The sequence below is a fragment of the Apteryx rowi genome, unplaced genomic scaffold (genome assembly GCF_003343035.1).
Source record: "Apteryx rowi isolate R43461 unplaced genomic scaffold, aptRow1 scaffold_920, whole genome shotgun sequence".
NCBI lineage: Eukaryota > Metazoa > Chordata > Aves > Apterygiformes > Apterygidae > Apteryx > Apteryx rowi.
This window is the reverse complement of record NW_020451228.1, coordinates 126,001-144,534: the sequence shown is the minus strand read 5'-3', so window position 1 is coordinate 144,534 and position 18,534 is coordinate 126,001. Positions and strand designations below refer to the sequence as shown.

The following is an 18,534-nucleotide window of genomic DNA, read 5'->3' as shown; positions in this document are numbered from 1 at the left end:
AACACAGCAAGCCAAGCCGCAAAGTACACTGTCGGAAGGGAAAAATGCAAACACACGCCCTACAACTCCTAAGCACCTTAAGAAAGCTACTCGTGCATTATATCGCTACAGACTGCACGGGGAATACAGGAAACTGCCCCTTTAAGCGAGGATTTCTTCCAAGCAGGATTTGCTGGCAGCCTTGCCATTCATAGATGTATGCATACGCGAGGAAAAACACACCTACGATGAGGCCTCATTCCAGTGCCACTTTCCTTCAAATACAAGGAAGTCCTGCAACACCAACGCACACCCTCCTCCGGATCCACCTGAACTGTCCTTGCAGCCCCAGCCATGTGCATCTGTGGGAGCAGTGAGATGGGCATCCCCGGTCCCCATCCCCAGCGGCCTCTGTCACTGTACTGCAGCTCCCACCTGCACAACCTGGCCTTCTTTCGCCACTGAATATATGAGAACTATTCCTGATGTTAGTGCAAAACACGGGCACAGGCAATGACACGACTCTTTCTGCTTGGGTCTTACTCTAAGGTGGAGTTAGGACACGGTTTGGTCCAAACACCTACCTGGAGCAAGGAGGTAAAAAGTGCTTGTGTTCCTTAGCACGGACAGGCCACCACACAAATAGGAAGGACTTGAGCTTTCTTAACTAGCCTCCTGTATATAATAAGCCAAATTATGCTCTCATTTATACTCCTGTAAGCCCAAGTGAAACCTGTGGCTTGCCTCCAGGTTTACAGGCAGTTTTCTGGGGGCAGTGCATTTAAGTCGGCCTCTCTGGAAGTCACAGGGAGCTTTGCCTTGAAATGTTACTGGGAGGAGAAATGGGCCAACACTGAGTTTCTAAAACAGGCTGAAACGTAGCATTGACATTTACTGCTAGCAATGTAAAGTCTTTTTCTTGATTCTAATATGATTAGGAATGATTTGCAAGAGATGCTAAAAAGCTAGTCTAAACATCAAGCCAACAAGTAAACAACCGTACTAATATTGTTGGACTGCAGTGACGGCTAGGGCCGGAAAGAGAATGGAACAGCACTCCCAGAAACGTGCAACATCTGAAGTACGTTTCCTTTTCTCTTTTACCAGCAAATCGCCTGGGAGCAGAGAGGGAAGGGGAGAAGTCATTTCCTTGATCTGCATAGTATGGTGCTTTTTGTCATTGTTCGCTTGCCAGTGATCGGATTGAAAAGGAAAGAAGCTAACACATCCTGGAAGGTATCATATGCTTATTCTGAGCAATCAGAAGAGATGCTCTGGGAGGAGGGGAAGGAAAACCAAAACCCAACATCCCCCAACAGGGCTCTACTGAAACCCACTGCAACGTGGCCACTGGGAGGAAAAAGAGCCAGATTTACCCTGAGCCCTGGGAAATGCGGGACATGCGCAGCGGCTTGCTAAGCACCTTGCCTCCTGCCTTTGCCTGCTGCAGAGCCCAGTCAAGTGGGGAGGCTGTATGTTGTAGCATCGCTGCCAGCACACGTTCCCCGAGAAATGGGTTGGCTTAACGCTTCAAATCTGCTGACTGGCTCCCCTCCATTTCCTCTGCAAGATGTTGGCATTTAACTTATTCCAGCAGAGTCCCTGGCATCACTATTTTTCTCTTTTTCAACATGGCCCACCTTCCAACAGCCTGTACCTTCGGGGATGGCAATGAACCGAGACCCATGTCGGGTAAAAGGATAAAATCATCCCTATTCCATGAAGGGAATGTCACTGAGTCTCACTCCTGGCAGCGGGACCTGTGTACAAACACACATGCCTGAACAACTGGCCACAGCCATGATCCCCTCCTGGGGCAGGATGTGTCCCAGCACCGTTTGAGGGAGGCACAGCCCCAGCAAGGCTCAGGCCAGCCAGTGCACACCGCACAGCCATGTGTCAGCCATCTAAACCACTGCCCCAGAGCACCAGCAGAATTGGCCACAGCAAGGGTAAGGCAAAGCCAGCCTAGTGTGTGTCTCACTGCAAATGAGTGGATTTTTGGAAATCTGCTTCTCTCTGGTTTTCTGACAGTAGTTAAAATTTGTTTTCTACCACAATGTTTGAGGGATTTGAGAAAAAGTAAGATTTCTGTCCATCCACTGCTGCAGACAACTTGCCTATATATATTGAATACATGTAAAATGGTAGACTTAAACTGATGGCTTCCATTCCCCTTTTCCTCTCTCATAGTGAAATACAGTATTTTCTATCATTACTCCCTTTTTTTTTTAACCAGCAGCATTCCCTTTGAAATCCTTTGCCCCAGAACATCTCCAGAGAGAGTCTTCAGTTACTACCTGAGTAACAGGGAAAATCAGCTTCACCTTGCTAAACTAAGCTTCTTTCCCTTTTTCAGTCTCATCTAAAAGACAAACTATTTTGTCCTGCATTGGAAAACTTTGGAAAGGGTTGCCTTTTAGAATAAGCAGCTAATAGCTGCTGTTTCAGCTCTCACCAATCTACCTCATTAGAAAGGGATTAAGCTGTCTCAACCAAACACATATAAACATAAATGGAAGTAAATACTTACACCTCTGTAGTGTTGGTCTCCAAATAAAGAAGGTAAAATCAGTTCTAAAATGAGGATCTAAAGCGTTTATTTCTAAAGCACCAGTTGTGCAGTAGTAATTTTAAAAATTTAAGGCAGCTTGAACTTATTTTTAACAGGAGGTTGGTGTGGAAGGGCAATTTGGAGGCTTCCTGAACACAAAGGGTAAAAAGTTCCTGAAGCAAAGCCCTGGGATGGAGCCACAAACTCTCTCTGCGGGAAAAGGTCTCAAATTAATTTAGAGGAGACAAAGAGCAAGCTGCTGACTTCTGAGCCTCTAGGAAACTGCCATCATCTGCAAACACCCCTTTTCTTTCAGTTTTCCTGTCTTCAATCAGATGACAGGGAAATGCTCTACTGAAAACATAGGTGAGGGAAGCCAGTCATTGCTGGACAGCTGGGAAGCAAGCAGAGTTCAAGGTTCAAGTATCATTAAATAGCACATACACCTTTCTATATTTGTTCCCACTTTACAGCTCCAAATAAAACACATTCCCTTGCAGTCCTGATGAGTTTACAATTCTAAATGCAACACAGAAAAGAAAAAAAAAAAGTTCATCTTGGAAAATCAAACTGCTATATACAAATCACCAGATGGATTATTATTATTTTTACTGCTGCCATATATATAGCTACATTTCTAAAAATATGCTACTAGCTCCAGAGTTAACACAACAGAATACAAAAAACACTGTGTTACAAATACAGCCAGGATTGGCATCAAGAGACCAGGGTGCTCACTCTAGCTCTATCACAGACTTCCTTGAAAAGCCACTTAGGAGAATTCATACACTGGAGCACGCTATAAGCTTCAGTAAGCTTCAGACTATGTCTTGGGTATGAAAAGCAGCATGAAGATTTGCCAGGCTTGTTTAACTATTTAGTAGGCTTTGTAGGCAGATTTTGCAGAGCTTGCCACCCCTGCTCCTATTCTGATACCACTAGCACAATAACCAGCTGAAAATAAGCAGGCAGAGACATGTTGTTGGTCTTCCCGTGGCTCAGTGCCTCTGTCTGTGCAGCTTACAGAACACAAAGCAAGGTGTGTAACGTGGCTCATTCATGCTAGCAAATGCTCTGACAGGAAGTCCCTCAGAAGGACAAAGCCATTACAGCTAGTAAAAATCACATACGTAGTAAAAACAGAGTGATGAAAAACCATAGCGCTTCAGGGGCAGCAAGGTGGGGAGGGTCGGTAGCACGTGAGCAATGTCTATAAATAAAACAATTGTCATTCTCCCCTTTCACCATGCCCTCATTTTTGGCACCCAGCGGGACAGCCAGCCATTGCAGCAACCAACACATTTTGCCAGGCAATTTCTCTAGAGATGGTGTTACAGAGATACAGTTCAGACCCTCCTGTCTGCACCACATGCTGCACATACAACAGGACCAACATGATATGCATGCTGGACACATGAAGCAGGATCAACCTCACCTATGCCAGCTAGCAAATAGGCATTTGGTCTGAGCTGCCTGTCCAGACTCCCTTTGGGGAGAAGGAGCCACATCCTAAAACCAATGCCTAAGGCAGGCAGATGAACCACTCTCTGGACAGGGCTCTCAGGCCAGACTGCACACTAGACTAGGCAGCAACTTTTCAGGTTAAACTAGCTGAGCTGGCTGCCACCCCACAGTGACTCAGCTGAAACAGGAGAAGTGAAAGTGAGAGGAAAACTGTCTCCCCTCACAAAAAGGTGTATCTTACTTTCACAGAGCTGCTGCCACACACATCAGGCAAGCCCACACAGACAAGCAAGGTGTTCAAAGTGGTGTCCCTCTTTTGGATTCACAGATTGCAAGGGCTTTAAAGTCTGACTTGCTAAATAACAAAAACTAAACCTACATGCCAGTTAAGGCATATTTACTGCCACATTAAAAAAATATTCTCACAAATAAGGAGATGTGGCTACACTGAGACACAAAGGAATGAAAATAACTGCCCCCCATACCAGAAAGCTGATGGCAGGCATAATTCAAAATATCTTTTCTAAATGCCTTGCAAGAATCTATACAAAAACAAACAGTGAACACCACCACAAAGACATACAGCTGAAACAAACTCCATCTGGCAGATAACTGAATAACCGCATCTTTTTTTTTTTCCTTTTTTCTTTTTCTTCTTTTTTTTTTTTTTAACAGAAAAATGTTGATCCAGAAGAATTTGTCACAGAGCTCTATTCAAACGTGGCAGCAGAGGCAACCCGGGCAAGGCAGTACTTACTGCAGGCTCCACAGGTGAAACAGCCATCATGGTAGAGATTGCCCATGGCCTGGCAAGCCTGGTTGGCTCCATACACACCTTTGTTGCACTTCACGCAGGTTCCTAGAAGAGACAAGAGACAACGGAGGTCAGCAGTGGGATTTAGCAACACGGCTGGTTCACACGGAGGAAGAGGTGAGCTGGCTGCATGAGTAATCACACCTGCAACTCAGACTGAATTTAGGACCAGACAATCCAATGTAGCCACAAGATGTAGGTGACATCAGTGTTACTTACCCTGAGAACTGCTGTTAACAGCAGACCTTCACAGTAAAAGCCCTTTGCAAACAAAGCAACTAGCACAACAGGCTCAGAGCCCTATTTGGCTACAATTACATCCCCTTCTTTCTCCTGTCCATTTCCAAAACTTTCATACACATTCAGAAAAAAATTAACAACCCTTCCAGAAGCCTGGGTGGTAGTAAATGGTGTTCAGGACTTTTCACTGACAAATAGTTTCTACTCCTTAATGCATAATATACTTAATTCATAATATAAGCTTGTCGGTGGCAACCAACAAGAGGAAAATACAATTCTTTACTTAGTCCCTTTAAATCTTTTCATATTTCAGATTTCTGACCCTTCTGCTGAAGACTCCAAGTCTCTAAAGATTTCTCACTAAACTAGAATGGGATTGACTATGTGAAAATCTACCTCTCTTCCCTCTCCCAACCATGTTGGAAAAGAGAGCTCTAACACAAATGCTACCTACAGATAACATATCCTGCTCCAGATGTTCTCCTAGCTCCTTGCAAGATAACAAAAGAAACAAATCAGTTTTAAAGAGCACGTATTTGCCAGCAGCAGCAGTGCAAGCTAACATGGGCCTGGTTCTCAGACAGCCCATGGGATGAAGGAGGGCCAGGGCAGGCCCATGAGGATCAACTTTTGGAGTCACGACCCCACCTGCAGCTTATCTCTGATGGAGGCGATTGTGAACGCAGCTCAGAGCTGCGGCAGCCACCCAACAGCCCTATTACCCTGCTAGGGAAACACAACATGGAGATGGGATTCTCTTACTTAGGAGTGGCAGGGGAAAAGTTTGCCAAATGCAGTGGCCAGGGTGGGGAGAGGGGTGAAATAAGCCATAAATAAATAAATAAATAAATACATTTCACCCATGGTGATATAAGCCATGCCCTTTCCAAGGCTGCTGTGACCTCCTCTCCTCCAGGAGAAAGCTCAGGCAGCAGACAGCTGAAGCACAGCACAGCACTGCTACACTGCCTCCCTGGACACATTGCAACCCTGCTAAAAAAAACAAAAAAAAAAACAAAAAAACCCACATATTTTTGAAGAATGCTTCTGTACAAACAGCACCACGGCTGCTGCGTACAGACAACGATCATGTCACAGCCCTGTTCTAAGGCACCTGCCTGTAGGAAGCCCAGTCTCTTGGCACAGTCAATACCTCTTCCTGCAGCACCCATTCCATGCGTGGGGCTCAAACCCATAACCCACGTCAGCAGCATGGACAGAGAGCACCAGGAGCATAGGGCACAGCATTTTTAAGCCTGATTTGCACCTCACCAAGTAGCCTCTGGGACTATCCAGGTATAGAGCTGCCAATTAGATGCAACAGGGTGGATGCATGGCAGGGGCAGAGGGACAGGAGGAGCAAAGCTGCAGCAGTGATGGTTGGCTGCAGCCTGGTGGTTGGATCTGGCCTCGTCCCTCGAGAGAGAAACAGGCACTGCTTAACAGGTAACAAGGAAAAACCTACAATGGATTTATTATGCCGTTCTTCTGCACTTACAGAATAAGGCTAGCTGGAACCACATTTAATGACTAGAGACCAGATTTGGTTTATGTGACCCTATTTCACTTCCAAGAAAACCTCTTCTGATAACAAAGTAAGAAATGACAGTAGAAAATCACTTCATTGAAGGCATCTAGAAACCAGACTTGCCCCTTCCACTCTTCAGGGAAGAGCACAGCAGCCAAACAGGCTGGCAGCTCCACACCCAAACAGGACTGTCTCCCAGAGAGGCACCACTATGTCCTCTGCGCCAGGCATACTGGCAACATGGTGGGCAAGCTGGGGGGTGACCCCCAGTCATTCAACGCCAGGGAGGAGAAAATCATTGCTATCAAGTTCTCCAGCAGCTTCAGAGCCAACACCCTTCTCTCTGCACTCAGACCACACAGAGGAGAGGCAGAGAGGGCTGCTGGAAACCACCACTAGTGGCTGAGCAGAGGAAATCCTTGTCCAAGTAAAAGGACAAGTAAAAGCTAGTTTATTTACCTCAGGCATCACCATGTGATTGTGACAGATCAGTTTTAAAGCAGAATCACCCTTTAACTATCTCTAAATTAGCAACTGACATTTGCTTTAATCCGTGTTTACTTCAGCTGTCTCTATTTTACCCAAGATGGGCAGCATGAAGAGCAGATACAAAGATTGTCTTCTCTTGCTATTCCACAGCAAACTTTTGGATGTAACTTCACCTTCTGGTCTCTCCTTCCACTGTTGGTCAGCCTGATTTACTTTGACTACTTGGAGCACAGGGATTGTAAGTCACATCTTGCTTGTACTGGCCCAACACAAGGGAGAGGCTGATCTGACTGGAGATCCTTAGTCATGCTGTGGTTAACAAAACTTCACTTCTTTCAGGGTACCGCAAGCTCCAGAGTAATCAGAAAGGTCTGGTCCATGTTAGAAAAAAAAACAATGTACTTAAGACAGCACTGAAAAGTAATGCCCAGTTCTGGCAGAACCATGCTGTCAGTTGAAGTCCGAGAACAATTTCCTCCTGTTGCTAATGCCTATGATAGTCAGTTTTCACACTACAGTGATAAAAATGCTCAAGACCCATCTACAGTAGCACATAGATGGTTGCTGAAAAGCAGATACTTAATTTTCCGAGTGCAGACATGCCTTTCTTTAGTGCAGCTGTATATGTGCATTCAACCAGAACACTGAGAACTGTCACTAATGCGGCTCCAAGCTCCACTGCACTCAGAGCCAGTGCCCAAACTGACAAAAACCCGAAGAGAAGGATTAAAAGAAATAAGCAGTTGTCTATTTTGTCCAAAACAGACCTGAACTGACATACGAGCTTGGCTGCAGGCCCACCCCAACACACAGATTGGCACAAAGTTCGCAAAACTAGCTGGTTCTTTTCAGATCAAGCAGATTTAACTCAGTTATTCATTGAAACAAACTTTTGAAGAAAGCAAATGCATTCAAGAATTAAGTTATGCAGGCATTTCAAAAAAAAAAAAGGCGAAGATAATAAAATTTGACTTTTCAAATGCATGTGTTCTCTCACAAATGTGTGTGTTCTGCTCCAGCCCAATATATTGTGCAATCATCTGACACAAAAACTAAAGGCTGGCTCGCAAAATTGCCTATCGACTGCAACAATGCACAGTGGAAAGTTCTGAGAGCAGAAAAACTGCAGATTTTGCTGCTTAAAATCTTCTTTCCATGTCACTCCCGAGGCTTTCCACAGAAACTATGTATTTATTGTACTGAAAGTGCCTACATTTTTCCCTTCTCCGTGCCAATAAGTGGCTGCTCCAGAAAATCAACAGCGCGCTCCAATTTCCTCCTTTCCAGAAAGCACCCAGCAGAGCGACGATACTGAATATGTATGAGTAGTAACATGAATTAAGAGGCAGAAGACACAACCACTGAAGCCTGCATGCCTTTCTCCTTCATGTCACTGGCACGTCTCCGTGAAAGGGGCACTAACCCAGCAGAGCGCTGGCACACAACATACCCCAGCAGCAGGTCTGTTTTCTGCAAAAGCCTGGCTCTAGCCAAAACAAGAGCAAGAGAAGAGAAGGCGCCTTTCTCTGTCCTCCATCTCAGAAAAACGCAAATGCCAGATGACCTGTCTTGGGAGGAATATTAGAACGCCACCGTGATTTGAGCACTCAGAGCGTCAGACACCGCGCTGTAAACAGGAAGAGCTCAGCAGCTGACGACAGCCATTCATTCAGGTGTCCCAGCGTAGGCAGACCGGGCCAGCACCCCAGCCGGCACCAAAGCCAGTGCACAAACACCGGTGCCCTACAGCTGCAAACCTGCTGGCAGGCATCACAAGCCACTTTAAAAACACTGTAATGCGAATCCCATGGAGAGCAGAAATTACCTCTGCCTATCCTCTATCTATCCTGGCAAAATCCTTCATTCAGGAGTCAGAGTGTAGGGACTGTCCATGTGTTTCCCCCAAGGGGCTACTCCTGCTGGATGCTGTAGGAGCTACCCCAAAGGCTCCCTCGGCTCTCAGAGCCATAATCGTCCTTTCCTAAACCTCCGGACCCCTCTATTGCCCCATCATTCCTTCTCCCTCCCTTTATCTCACAGTCTATGTCCTATTCCATTTCCTGCTTAACCCTTTTATTTGTTTCTTTAAATATTTCAGCCCCTAAAATAGGGAAAATAGAAAAAGTCATAAAATGAAAAGGCTTTCAAAATAAATTGATGTTGTCCGTAAAGATGCAACACATTAAATTACTTTACTATGTACTAACCAACCACACTATAAATATTTAAAAATGTCTTATGGCAAGGTTATGAATGACGGGTTGACAAACGAAAAATGGCGTTAGGACAAGTCCATGTACTGTTTGTTATATTTTTTTCCTTACATCTGCTAAATCTTATTTAAAAGCCAATTAAACCTTGCTAGCAATTGGCATTACTCTAGAAAGTCTTTGCTTCTTCCAATTTTAATACTCCACAGTATTCTTAGCAACATACTTGAGCCTTCATCTCTGACTCTTAGCCCACCCCAGCCTGAAAGCAGAAAAAAGGTGATTTTTATTGATTTTTCCTTTCCACTTTTTTGCAGCTCACTCCCTGCTGCCACAATGATCCTGTTCTTTCAGTTCAGGCTTTGCACGGAAAAAGAAATACCTGTTGCAGAAGCCAGCCAGTTGCTGAGCTCAGCAACATGTGTGCTATGCCAGCCTGATCAAAGGCAGACCAGCAAAAGCAATAACCAACCCCAGTCCATTTCAAAACTGTGTTTATGCCCTGCTCCATGTCAACTCTAACTACGATTTTCTGAAACAGTGCTGAGCATGCTTTCTACTAGCAAGTGCTTAGAGTTGAAATGTCATCAACATCAATACAGCCGTACATGCCACTGATGCTAGTCAGCAGCTCTGGGTAATTTTCTTGGCATAGCATAACTTTTAGTCAAAACTTCTATCCTCAGCTTGCAGCAGATGAATTCTGAATGTGCACGCCTCAGCCAGCTGCCCAATTCCTGCAGTTGGCTGCTTTGTCACACAAAATGAGCACTTATGCAAGGGCCAATTTGAGCAGATACCCCATCTAAAAAATAAGGTCTTTAACCTCACATAGCGTGTTAAAACGTGGGGAGAAATGAAAGGTTTCTCTTTCATCAACATTATGACAAGCCTGAAAAACTGCACATGCGCAGCATTGGTAAATTCACACTTGAGCGCACTGGCAGAATGGTAGCCAGATTTGGAAAAGGAAAGGGATGTAAACTGCTGATTTCAGTTCAATTTCTGCTGGCAGGGCAGCTTGGCCCCGGACAACAAAGAAATCTCTGTTCATTTAGCATCATGTGGCATCATGTGGAAAGCAACTGCCCAAGTTACATCTGAGCTTCTGAACAATAGGACCTTTGGGGCACAGCTGGGGCTGAAAACATGCCTTGTAAGCTGTGTCCCAACTCCTATCATACTGGATTTCATCACTGTAAATCACAAGAAACACTGCCACCGGAAATAGCCTCAGCTCACAAGATCAAACAGGTCAGAAGCAGACTTCGAGCGCTGTCAGAACTGAAATCTAATCCATCCTTCAATCTGAAATGTCAGTCCCACCCTCAAAATTCAACAGCTGGATTTCTATTTACCACAGGTTCAAAGGCTCAAAAGACATTTTTTCCTCTAAGTGTTGTATTTCACATTCACTGGAAGGGGTTATTTACTTATTGTACACCTCTTGCTAGGATTTCAATGCAAAGAATGGTGAACAGCATTTTCTAGGACTGGCTGGTATGATTTCCTTCTACACGCCAAACATCATCTATTTACAAACCAAGAACACAGTTTCTTCATTCCCCTCTTCTTAGCAGAGTCCAGAACAGCCAAACTTTTCTACATGTGTTCCTGGTTGGGTTTCCTAAGACCACCACTTAAGCTTAGAGGACCAAATGTGATGGTATGAATACTTTAATGTCAATGACAGGCCAGATTTCCTTGTTACCTCAATCCAGTCTTCAATAAGAGGAATGCACTGGCAGGATGAAGGGTATATTCTGGTGGTATGTGTCTGTGTACACAGATAATCCAGAAATGGYACTTAGAAGAATAAATCTGTCCTACTCCTTTTACTTATTCCATGAAAGACACACATTCCTGTAATCAGTTTGATTCTCCTCCAGCAGATGTAACTGCAATAACTTCTACGATTACATACCTGATGATTTTGAAAGGTTTTGACCCCTCCATACTTGAGACTGGATTTACCCTGAAGAACACCCAGTTGCACGTGGAAGAAACCCCCACAGTGTTTGCACGTAAATACCTCCAGTATCATCTTTCCTATCTGCCCAGACATGCACACAGCTAATCTAGAAGTATACCCTGCTGCCTCTGGGCTGTAACCCAGCTTTTATCTTGCCTTGTTCCTATTTCATGCTCTGACAAGGAAGACATGCATGAAGCTACTCTTGAAGACCCACCTATTCCATGAAAACCTAGTCCTCAAAAAGACTGTCCACTTAAAATGACTTCATCATGTCATACCTAACATGATGTTTAGTTATTTCATTTTTACTTCAGACCTTCCCTAAAATCTGATGTAATCTCCTTGTGGCTCACCTTAAAAAAGTCACTTCTATATTAAACTGTAAATTCAGTGTGGCAGGGACATGGCCTTCCTACATACTGTGTACCTTGGTGAGCTGTTGTCCATCACTGTGCAATCACACTTCCAAACAGTTGATTTCAAGTAGATCTGGATGCCTGTGTGAACATCTAGTGCCTGGAAAACATGGCAGTCTGACTTCCATTCATCACTCAATCTCATCATTCATATCAACCCCATATCATGACTCAATGGTAGCAAAGATGTGCAGGTACTTCTCTGCCCAAAGAATTAAGAGTTGATATGTGCAATTTTTCTGTACTGTTTTTTGTGTGAAACATTCTTGACCCCTCAACTTTGCTGCATTGCAGACTGTCATGTACACAGTGCCAGTGAAGTGTAAAATGCCATCAGGCTCACGTCAGTGACATTTTAAGTACCTTATAATGATAAAAGAGATTATGTTAACTCCAGTGCAAAATGAGTCAGGTTCCTTATTACTTTCAGTCTCCACTGCAACAGTCTTCTGCCTGAAAGACCTATTGATCCCCTGGCTGCACTCCTTTCTTTTTCTCTCCTTTTAGAATGGATTTTTTTCTTAACTTGCAAATCCAGCTGAGCCTCCAAGAGCCCCAAGGGGAAGAGAAGCATATGCTGCTTTAATCTTAAAGAGCCATATCCCAGACAAATATTTACTTGCTTGCTTCCTTGCAGTGAGATAAGCTTTGCATTCTGTACACACGCACTAACCCATGTGCTGTGATCCTTCCAGCTTTCCCCACTACACCATGACTCCCCTCTCTCTGCCTCCCTCCTCTCCACTGCACACAGGTCTCCTTCCGGCTGCTGCATTCTCCCAACAGCAGGCAAAGAGCAATGTGTTCACTTGTTCCCAATGGAAAAGATGCTGTTAGAGAACAAACCTCAGAAAAAACTCTAATTTCGACCAGAAAATTCTCCACTCTGCAGTTCTGAAATTACTCTTTGGTGCATGGTCATCAGTTGGGTTTGGTAAAGTCCGCAAGCATGTATAGCCTTAAAGTTAAATCGACTGCTGTTTCAGCAGTGGTAACACGCTCACTTCCCTATGTGTAAGACTGAAAAGGTGTCACCGGCCTTCGAGCTAATTATATCCATTCATACGTGCTAGGGTTCCTTGTCTCCACTGGGGTTAAATGATCCACCCGCAGTTCTGCTCCTGTGAAGGGGGAAAAGAAATCTGCAAACTTTCTGAAATCTTCTCTGTTTGACTGCTAGGAAGCATCCTGGCATTTAGCTGCAAAACAAGATGCCTGGGGCCCTCCTAAAGTACCTGCAGCTTATCAGCTCTACTCTAAGTGTAAAGGAAGGAAGCCAGAACTTAACACCTAACAAATATTTATAACAAGAAACACATTTATGAAAATTGTTTTAAAAAGCTCCTGGTAACAGTGTAGTTAGTCTTTATCAGACTGAGATTTGCATCTGTCTATATGAAAGAAGCACTAGTAAAAACATGATTCTATAAGTTACACCTGTAAAACTTTCAATCTGTGCCTGCAGATCAAAGAATTATATTGTACCATAGGGTTTATCCTGTTCTACAAAAGTGAATGGTAAAATTTCTATAGCCCTCACTGCCTCCCAGTCAGGCCTGCATGGGCATGAGCCACATTCCCGTATCAGGTTACTTCTATGCAGCCCAAGCTGAACGCTCAATTTAGTTGTGCACCTGCTCAATTCTCAGCTGAAAACTAGTCCTTCGCTAGTCCTTGGGATGGGACCACTTCACCTAACTGGAAACATGTGCATTGCACTGGGTGGTGCTGGTGCAGGACTGACAACTCCCCCAGACACTCCTATTTAATTAATCTTCCCATTCACCACATGGAAATTAAGACTGGTATATCCAAAGGAGCATAAGGAATTCAGGCAACCATGGAAAATCAGTGGGATTCAGACACCTCATTCCTGGATGTTCCCTAGAAACTGTACACCAAAAACTTGAATACAATCAAAGCTGGTTTCCAGAGGCACCTCCCAGGGATCTGGGGCCCTTTCTCTGCTGCACTGGGAACGTGCCTCGTCAGAGAGAGATTTAAGAACTTCCCTCCCCAAGCATAAAAACCTGGGTAGTACCTGACACTCACTACGTCCACCTCCAAAAGCCCACATAAATCAAGACAGCACTTCAAAAACATTCTTGGAGAACCCAAATTCCTTTAGAGACACATGTAGGTTTGATTTATCCCATATTGCTCACACATATGCCGTTATTAAAAAAACAGAAAATTCTTGGCTTTGTTTGCTTCTTTCCTTTCACTTATCATACACACTCTGAGCAGACAAATGTACTGTGTACAGTGAGCTTGTGCTGACAGCCAGACTGTCTGTTATTCTTCAGCAGAACATCCTACCTACGTTATGTTTAGTCCCTAGCTTATCCTTTTTTAGATTTTCATTTACACACATTTGTTTTCACATAGCAAAGGAAAAAACAGCTCCTTTACTGGGTTCAGAATTGTTCAGGATTAATATCTAGTCCAAACAGAGACTGAATGAAAGACTAGACCTTCCTAAGATAGATCTATCTTAAAAAATTTGTCACAAGAACAGCCCCCAAGATTAGGAGAGCTGAAAGCATTTTAGATAAAACAGTTTGGTCATTTGCACTTCAATCCTAGTTTCACTTCCTGGCTCTGATGCACTGCAAAGCTGCCGCATTAAAGTTCACAGAAATGTGGGAGGAATGTCTGCAAAAAAAACAACTGGTGATCCTTTTTATTTCTATCACATAAAGATATTTATTTTCCATGTTGAAGTTTAGTAACTTGAAGGTATAGCTTAGCAAACATAGATGCAAAAGACCAACTTGGTCCTTTCTTCTATCAAAGGAAGTAAATTGGAGTAACAGTGAAAAACTGAAAATAAAAGATAGAAAGAAGGGGGGAGGGGCACAGAATTAAAATACCTCTGAACTATCCCTTTCTTTTTCCTTAGTCGTCCACAGGGTTTCTGCTAAGTCTTCTTCCATAGAGCTGAGACTCCACCAAACTTTATTTCTTCCTTTATCATGACTGCATTTTTTCATTTTTCACTCTCCCTGCCCTTCTTCACTCTCCTTCTTTCCACACATTGCTGCACAGCAGCTGTACTAAACACATATGAGTATAAAACCTCCTGCCAGGAATATGTCAGAAGATCTCATGAGGAATTAGGCGGCCTCCATTTCTTCTCCCTCCCCAGGTTTCTGATTCAGGTAATTCAGAGGGCTGACCAGCAAGACTTTCCATGTTGCCAGAATTACTACTACCTCATTGCAGACTTCCTGAGAGATAAAAGCATCTCCCTGCTGCTACCACTTATTTTGTGACAAAAATGTAAAAATAATCTAACCACCAATTACATCCTGCCTGCTTTTTCACCTCATTCCCATGTACACTTTTTACTAGGGACTGAAGGGTTGAAGGGGGGGTTATACAGTTGAAGGGACTCCTGAAACCTATCCAGTGGAGTAGAAGGCTGCCTACAGCAAAATATTCAGATTTTGAACACTATCTCCCCAAACTCATGTTCCTAATCAGCTCCTTTTCAAAAGAGTTCAGCATCTCTTGGGGTGAGGTTCTCTGAGCTCATTCAAGCTGCATGCTCCCTGAACAGTACATAAAGCATCAAAACACATTCCCAGGCTGAAATGATCCAAGTAAAGCAACTTTTCAGGTCGCTGTTCTGCAACAAGTAAAACCATACCTGCCCTGGTACAAGGTTAAATTCAATCTCAAATATTAAGCTAAATAGTCACAGCAAAGCCATCTGCAGGGGAATATCACAACTATAGAGGTAGCCAGAAACACCTTTTACTATGGAATTTGCAACTAATTACTTAGAGGTCCTTTCAACCACATTAGTGAAGCATAATGTAAAGTTCAAGGTAGCAACACAGTTTCTAAGGGTCACTGGTGTATGTACAGGCCACCGCTGCATCACTCGGCAATCACAGCGGACAGGAAGCAAACTGACTATATGCAATGGGACCTATGCAGTCTGAGATGCAAACTGTTTCTCTGTATTAGGCTAAAGAGTTTAATCTATTCCTGCTTCTACTTTTGTCACCATAGATCTAAAATCATGAGGAAAATATATACTGGACCTGCTGCTGTCATTAGTTAAACTAGCAGCAGAATTCTCACCCTTCCTAGCAAAAGCAACACCAGGTTTCCTGCTTCCAGAGAACTGAATGGCTGAACTACCTCCTCTGCTGTTACACTACAAGGTGGCCACGAGAGACAGGGAAAGAAAACACCCCATTTGCCATTGACTTTTTGCCATTCTGTGATACTAAATCAGTTTAAGCCAGCAGGGCATTTAATTTTCTCATTCAGAAATCCTCCCATGTAAGCAGGCTCTTTTCATCACAAAATACCAAAGTAATATCTGGTGGTGGTCTGGATTACTTGTGGACCTGAGATTTAGGGTAAAGTGTATCTATTGCCTGTTTTCCAGAAGTATTCAGGATCCGCTCACCCACTCAGAGTTGATGGGAACTGACTCTTGGGAAAAAGAAAATCCCCATCAGTTTGAAAAAGGAACAACCTTTACATCCTCAGTCAACTTCTTTTCAAGAAAATTCACAACCACACATGGTCAGATCCTCAGAACCTACTCAAGCTGCAATTTCTGTGCAAGTCACAAAACCCTGGTCACCACAGCATTTTCATTACACCCGCTGCACATGGAGCGCGCTGCACGTTCAACCATGACGGCCTCCGTGGTGTCTACTGTCAAGTGAAGTCCACCACAGCTTCCTCTGAGCTGAACTGCGCTCTCCAGTCCGTAGGTCCTTATGTAGGGTTTGACACCATCCAGTTCTTCAGCAGTCTAGAAAGCTATCTTTCTATTCAAACATGGTCGTGTAACAAACTTCTATGAGACTGAGAATCATGAATATTGTTAAGAAAAGTTAAGTGCCTCCCAGTCAGTAAAGAAGGATAACTTCAAAAGATGGTGTCTGTTCCAGCTTGTCCTCAGCACTTTCCTCCCCAAAGCTGTCACACCAGGTCTGCTTTAAAATTTAAGGAGCTGGATTAAAAATAAAATTTCATAGGAAAAAGAGCACCAGTCCTTGTGATAAATAACAGTTAAATAAAAACACGTGAGCAACTGAAAAAGGATAACCAAATAAAAGTACCAGGGAAATGCAACCCTGAAGGTGTGAACCCTGCAACATTTAGTCATGAACTATATTCATAACAATTTTTAATTATGCCTTTCTGCAATTACACTTACCAAAGTAATCAGCCTTTGGACAAGCATCCATCTCCTGCTCCAGACGCTGGGTGAGTGCTTCTAATTTTAATTCAGCAGCAGATGGCCCTTGCTCCTGTGGTGGAAGGAGGGTCTGGCAAGGTAATTTTACTTTTGTCGCCCCGGAGTTTTCCTGGTGTCCAGAGGCGGACTGCAGAGCACTTAGACCCTCTCTGAAAGGTGGCTTGGGAGCATCTGAAGTCATCGGGCCATGTGAAGCCGCGTTGGAGGTACTCTGCTCAGGGTTTGCACCGCTGCTGTTGGGCCTGTGATTCTGCCCATGAGTGACGAAGTGGCTGGCAGCACTGGGACAAGCGCTGGCTTGCTGACAGTCCACGCTCAGGGGCACGGGTGCCGGAGCTGAGCCGGGAGAGAAGGATGGAGGACTGTCGTGGTACCACCGCTGGCCGCCATCCCTGGTTTTGTCTGTGGCTGGGATATCCACTCCAGCACTCAGACCATGTGAGTCGGAGAGGCCCGAAAACCCCGGGGCAGGCGGTGTGGATGGGGCTGAGAAGGATGACGACCGCTGCTGCGAGAGACCCGCTTGCACTCCCTCCTCAAACCCAGTGGAGGAGGCCAGGAGGCTCTGCGCTTGCGAGAAGGAGGAGGACCGCTGCCCTGCTGGTTTGTGCTCATGGCCCTGGCTGCTCCTCTGGCCCTCGCTCCCGTTTTCCCAGCTCCTGCGGCCACCCTCCGAAGACCAGTGCTGGTGCAGCTGGGGCTCGCCATGGGCTTTTGTGGGACTTCGAGGCAGCTGATTGCCAGGATGGATGTTTGGCCGCCAATTCCCTGCAGCAGGTCTGGGCATGGCAAACCCATCCAGATCCCCATCCCAGCTCTGGAGCGTGGCTGGGCCCCCTGGGGCAAGGCAGCACCCGAGGGCGGCAGGCGGGAAGGGCCTGGGGGTGGCCCCGTGGCATCCGTGTGCCCCCAGGATGCTATCCCCGCAGCCGTACCCGGCCGGGTTTGGGGGCTGGCCAGGGAAAGCCAAGGAGTGCGGGAGGCCAGCAGGGCCGGCCGCAGTGCAGGCCAGGGGCGGCTTGGCCACGCTGCCACCTGCCTGGGCCCGGCCACCCTGCGGCTCACCCCAGGGCCCTGGCACACTTGGCCGTGGGACACCAAAACTGGCGCTGCCGTTGAGGGAGCCCGAGGCAGCCATCAGCAGCTCCTCTTGCTGCTGCTGCTGCTGGAGGTGGATTTTGGTCATTTTAGTAGCAAAAACCCTCCTGGTCTCCTCAAACTCAGGGTTGTTGCCGGGGGCTCTGTCCACCCGAAAGAGACCGTCTTTGGAGGCTTCGTACATGTTGAGGTCTTCAATGAACTTACTGGCCTCCAGGCCCAGGTCGTCATATTTATCCATCGCTGCCAGGTCATGCGTGCCTCCCTGCCTCACCCGAAATCCAGGGTGCCGCCCGGCGAGGTGCTCAAGCCCACCACAGCATCCCCGCAGGCTCCTCGGCGAGGGGGCGCCGGGAGAAAAAGACGCGCCAAAGGAAAAAAACAAAACAAAATCAAAATTAGAGCAAGAGAAAACAGCGGCCGCTGTGCGCCATCGGGGCCGGGAGCACGAGCGGCGGCAGCGGCGCCGGGAAGTTCCCTCTCCCCTCGCCCGGCGCAGGCGGCTCCGCACGTGGCGCTGCAGCGGGCAGACACGGC

General features: G+C 45.5%; 1 protein-coding gene across 1 annotated transcript in view; it reads right to left on the bottom strand.

The window, feature by feature from the left end:
- LIMD1 (LIM domains containing 1) overlaps window positions 1-18,497 on the bottom strand; it is a 51,201-nt gene extending 32,704 nt beyond the window's left edge. Inside the window, exons 1-2 of the mRNA XM_026091755.1 lie at window positions 16,858-18,497; window positions 4,755-4,856 (exon numbers count right to left, since the gene is read on the bottom strand). Of these exons, the coding sequence (XP_025947540.1) occupies window positions 4,755-4,856; window positions 16,858-18,238 (1,483 nt within the window). The 5' untranslated portion in view covers window positions 18,239-18,497. The remainder of the gene's footprint in view (window positions 1-4,754; window positions 4,857-16,857) is intronic.
- Window positions 18,498-18,534: the final 37 nt, after the last annotated feature.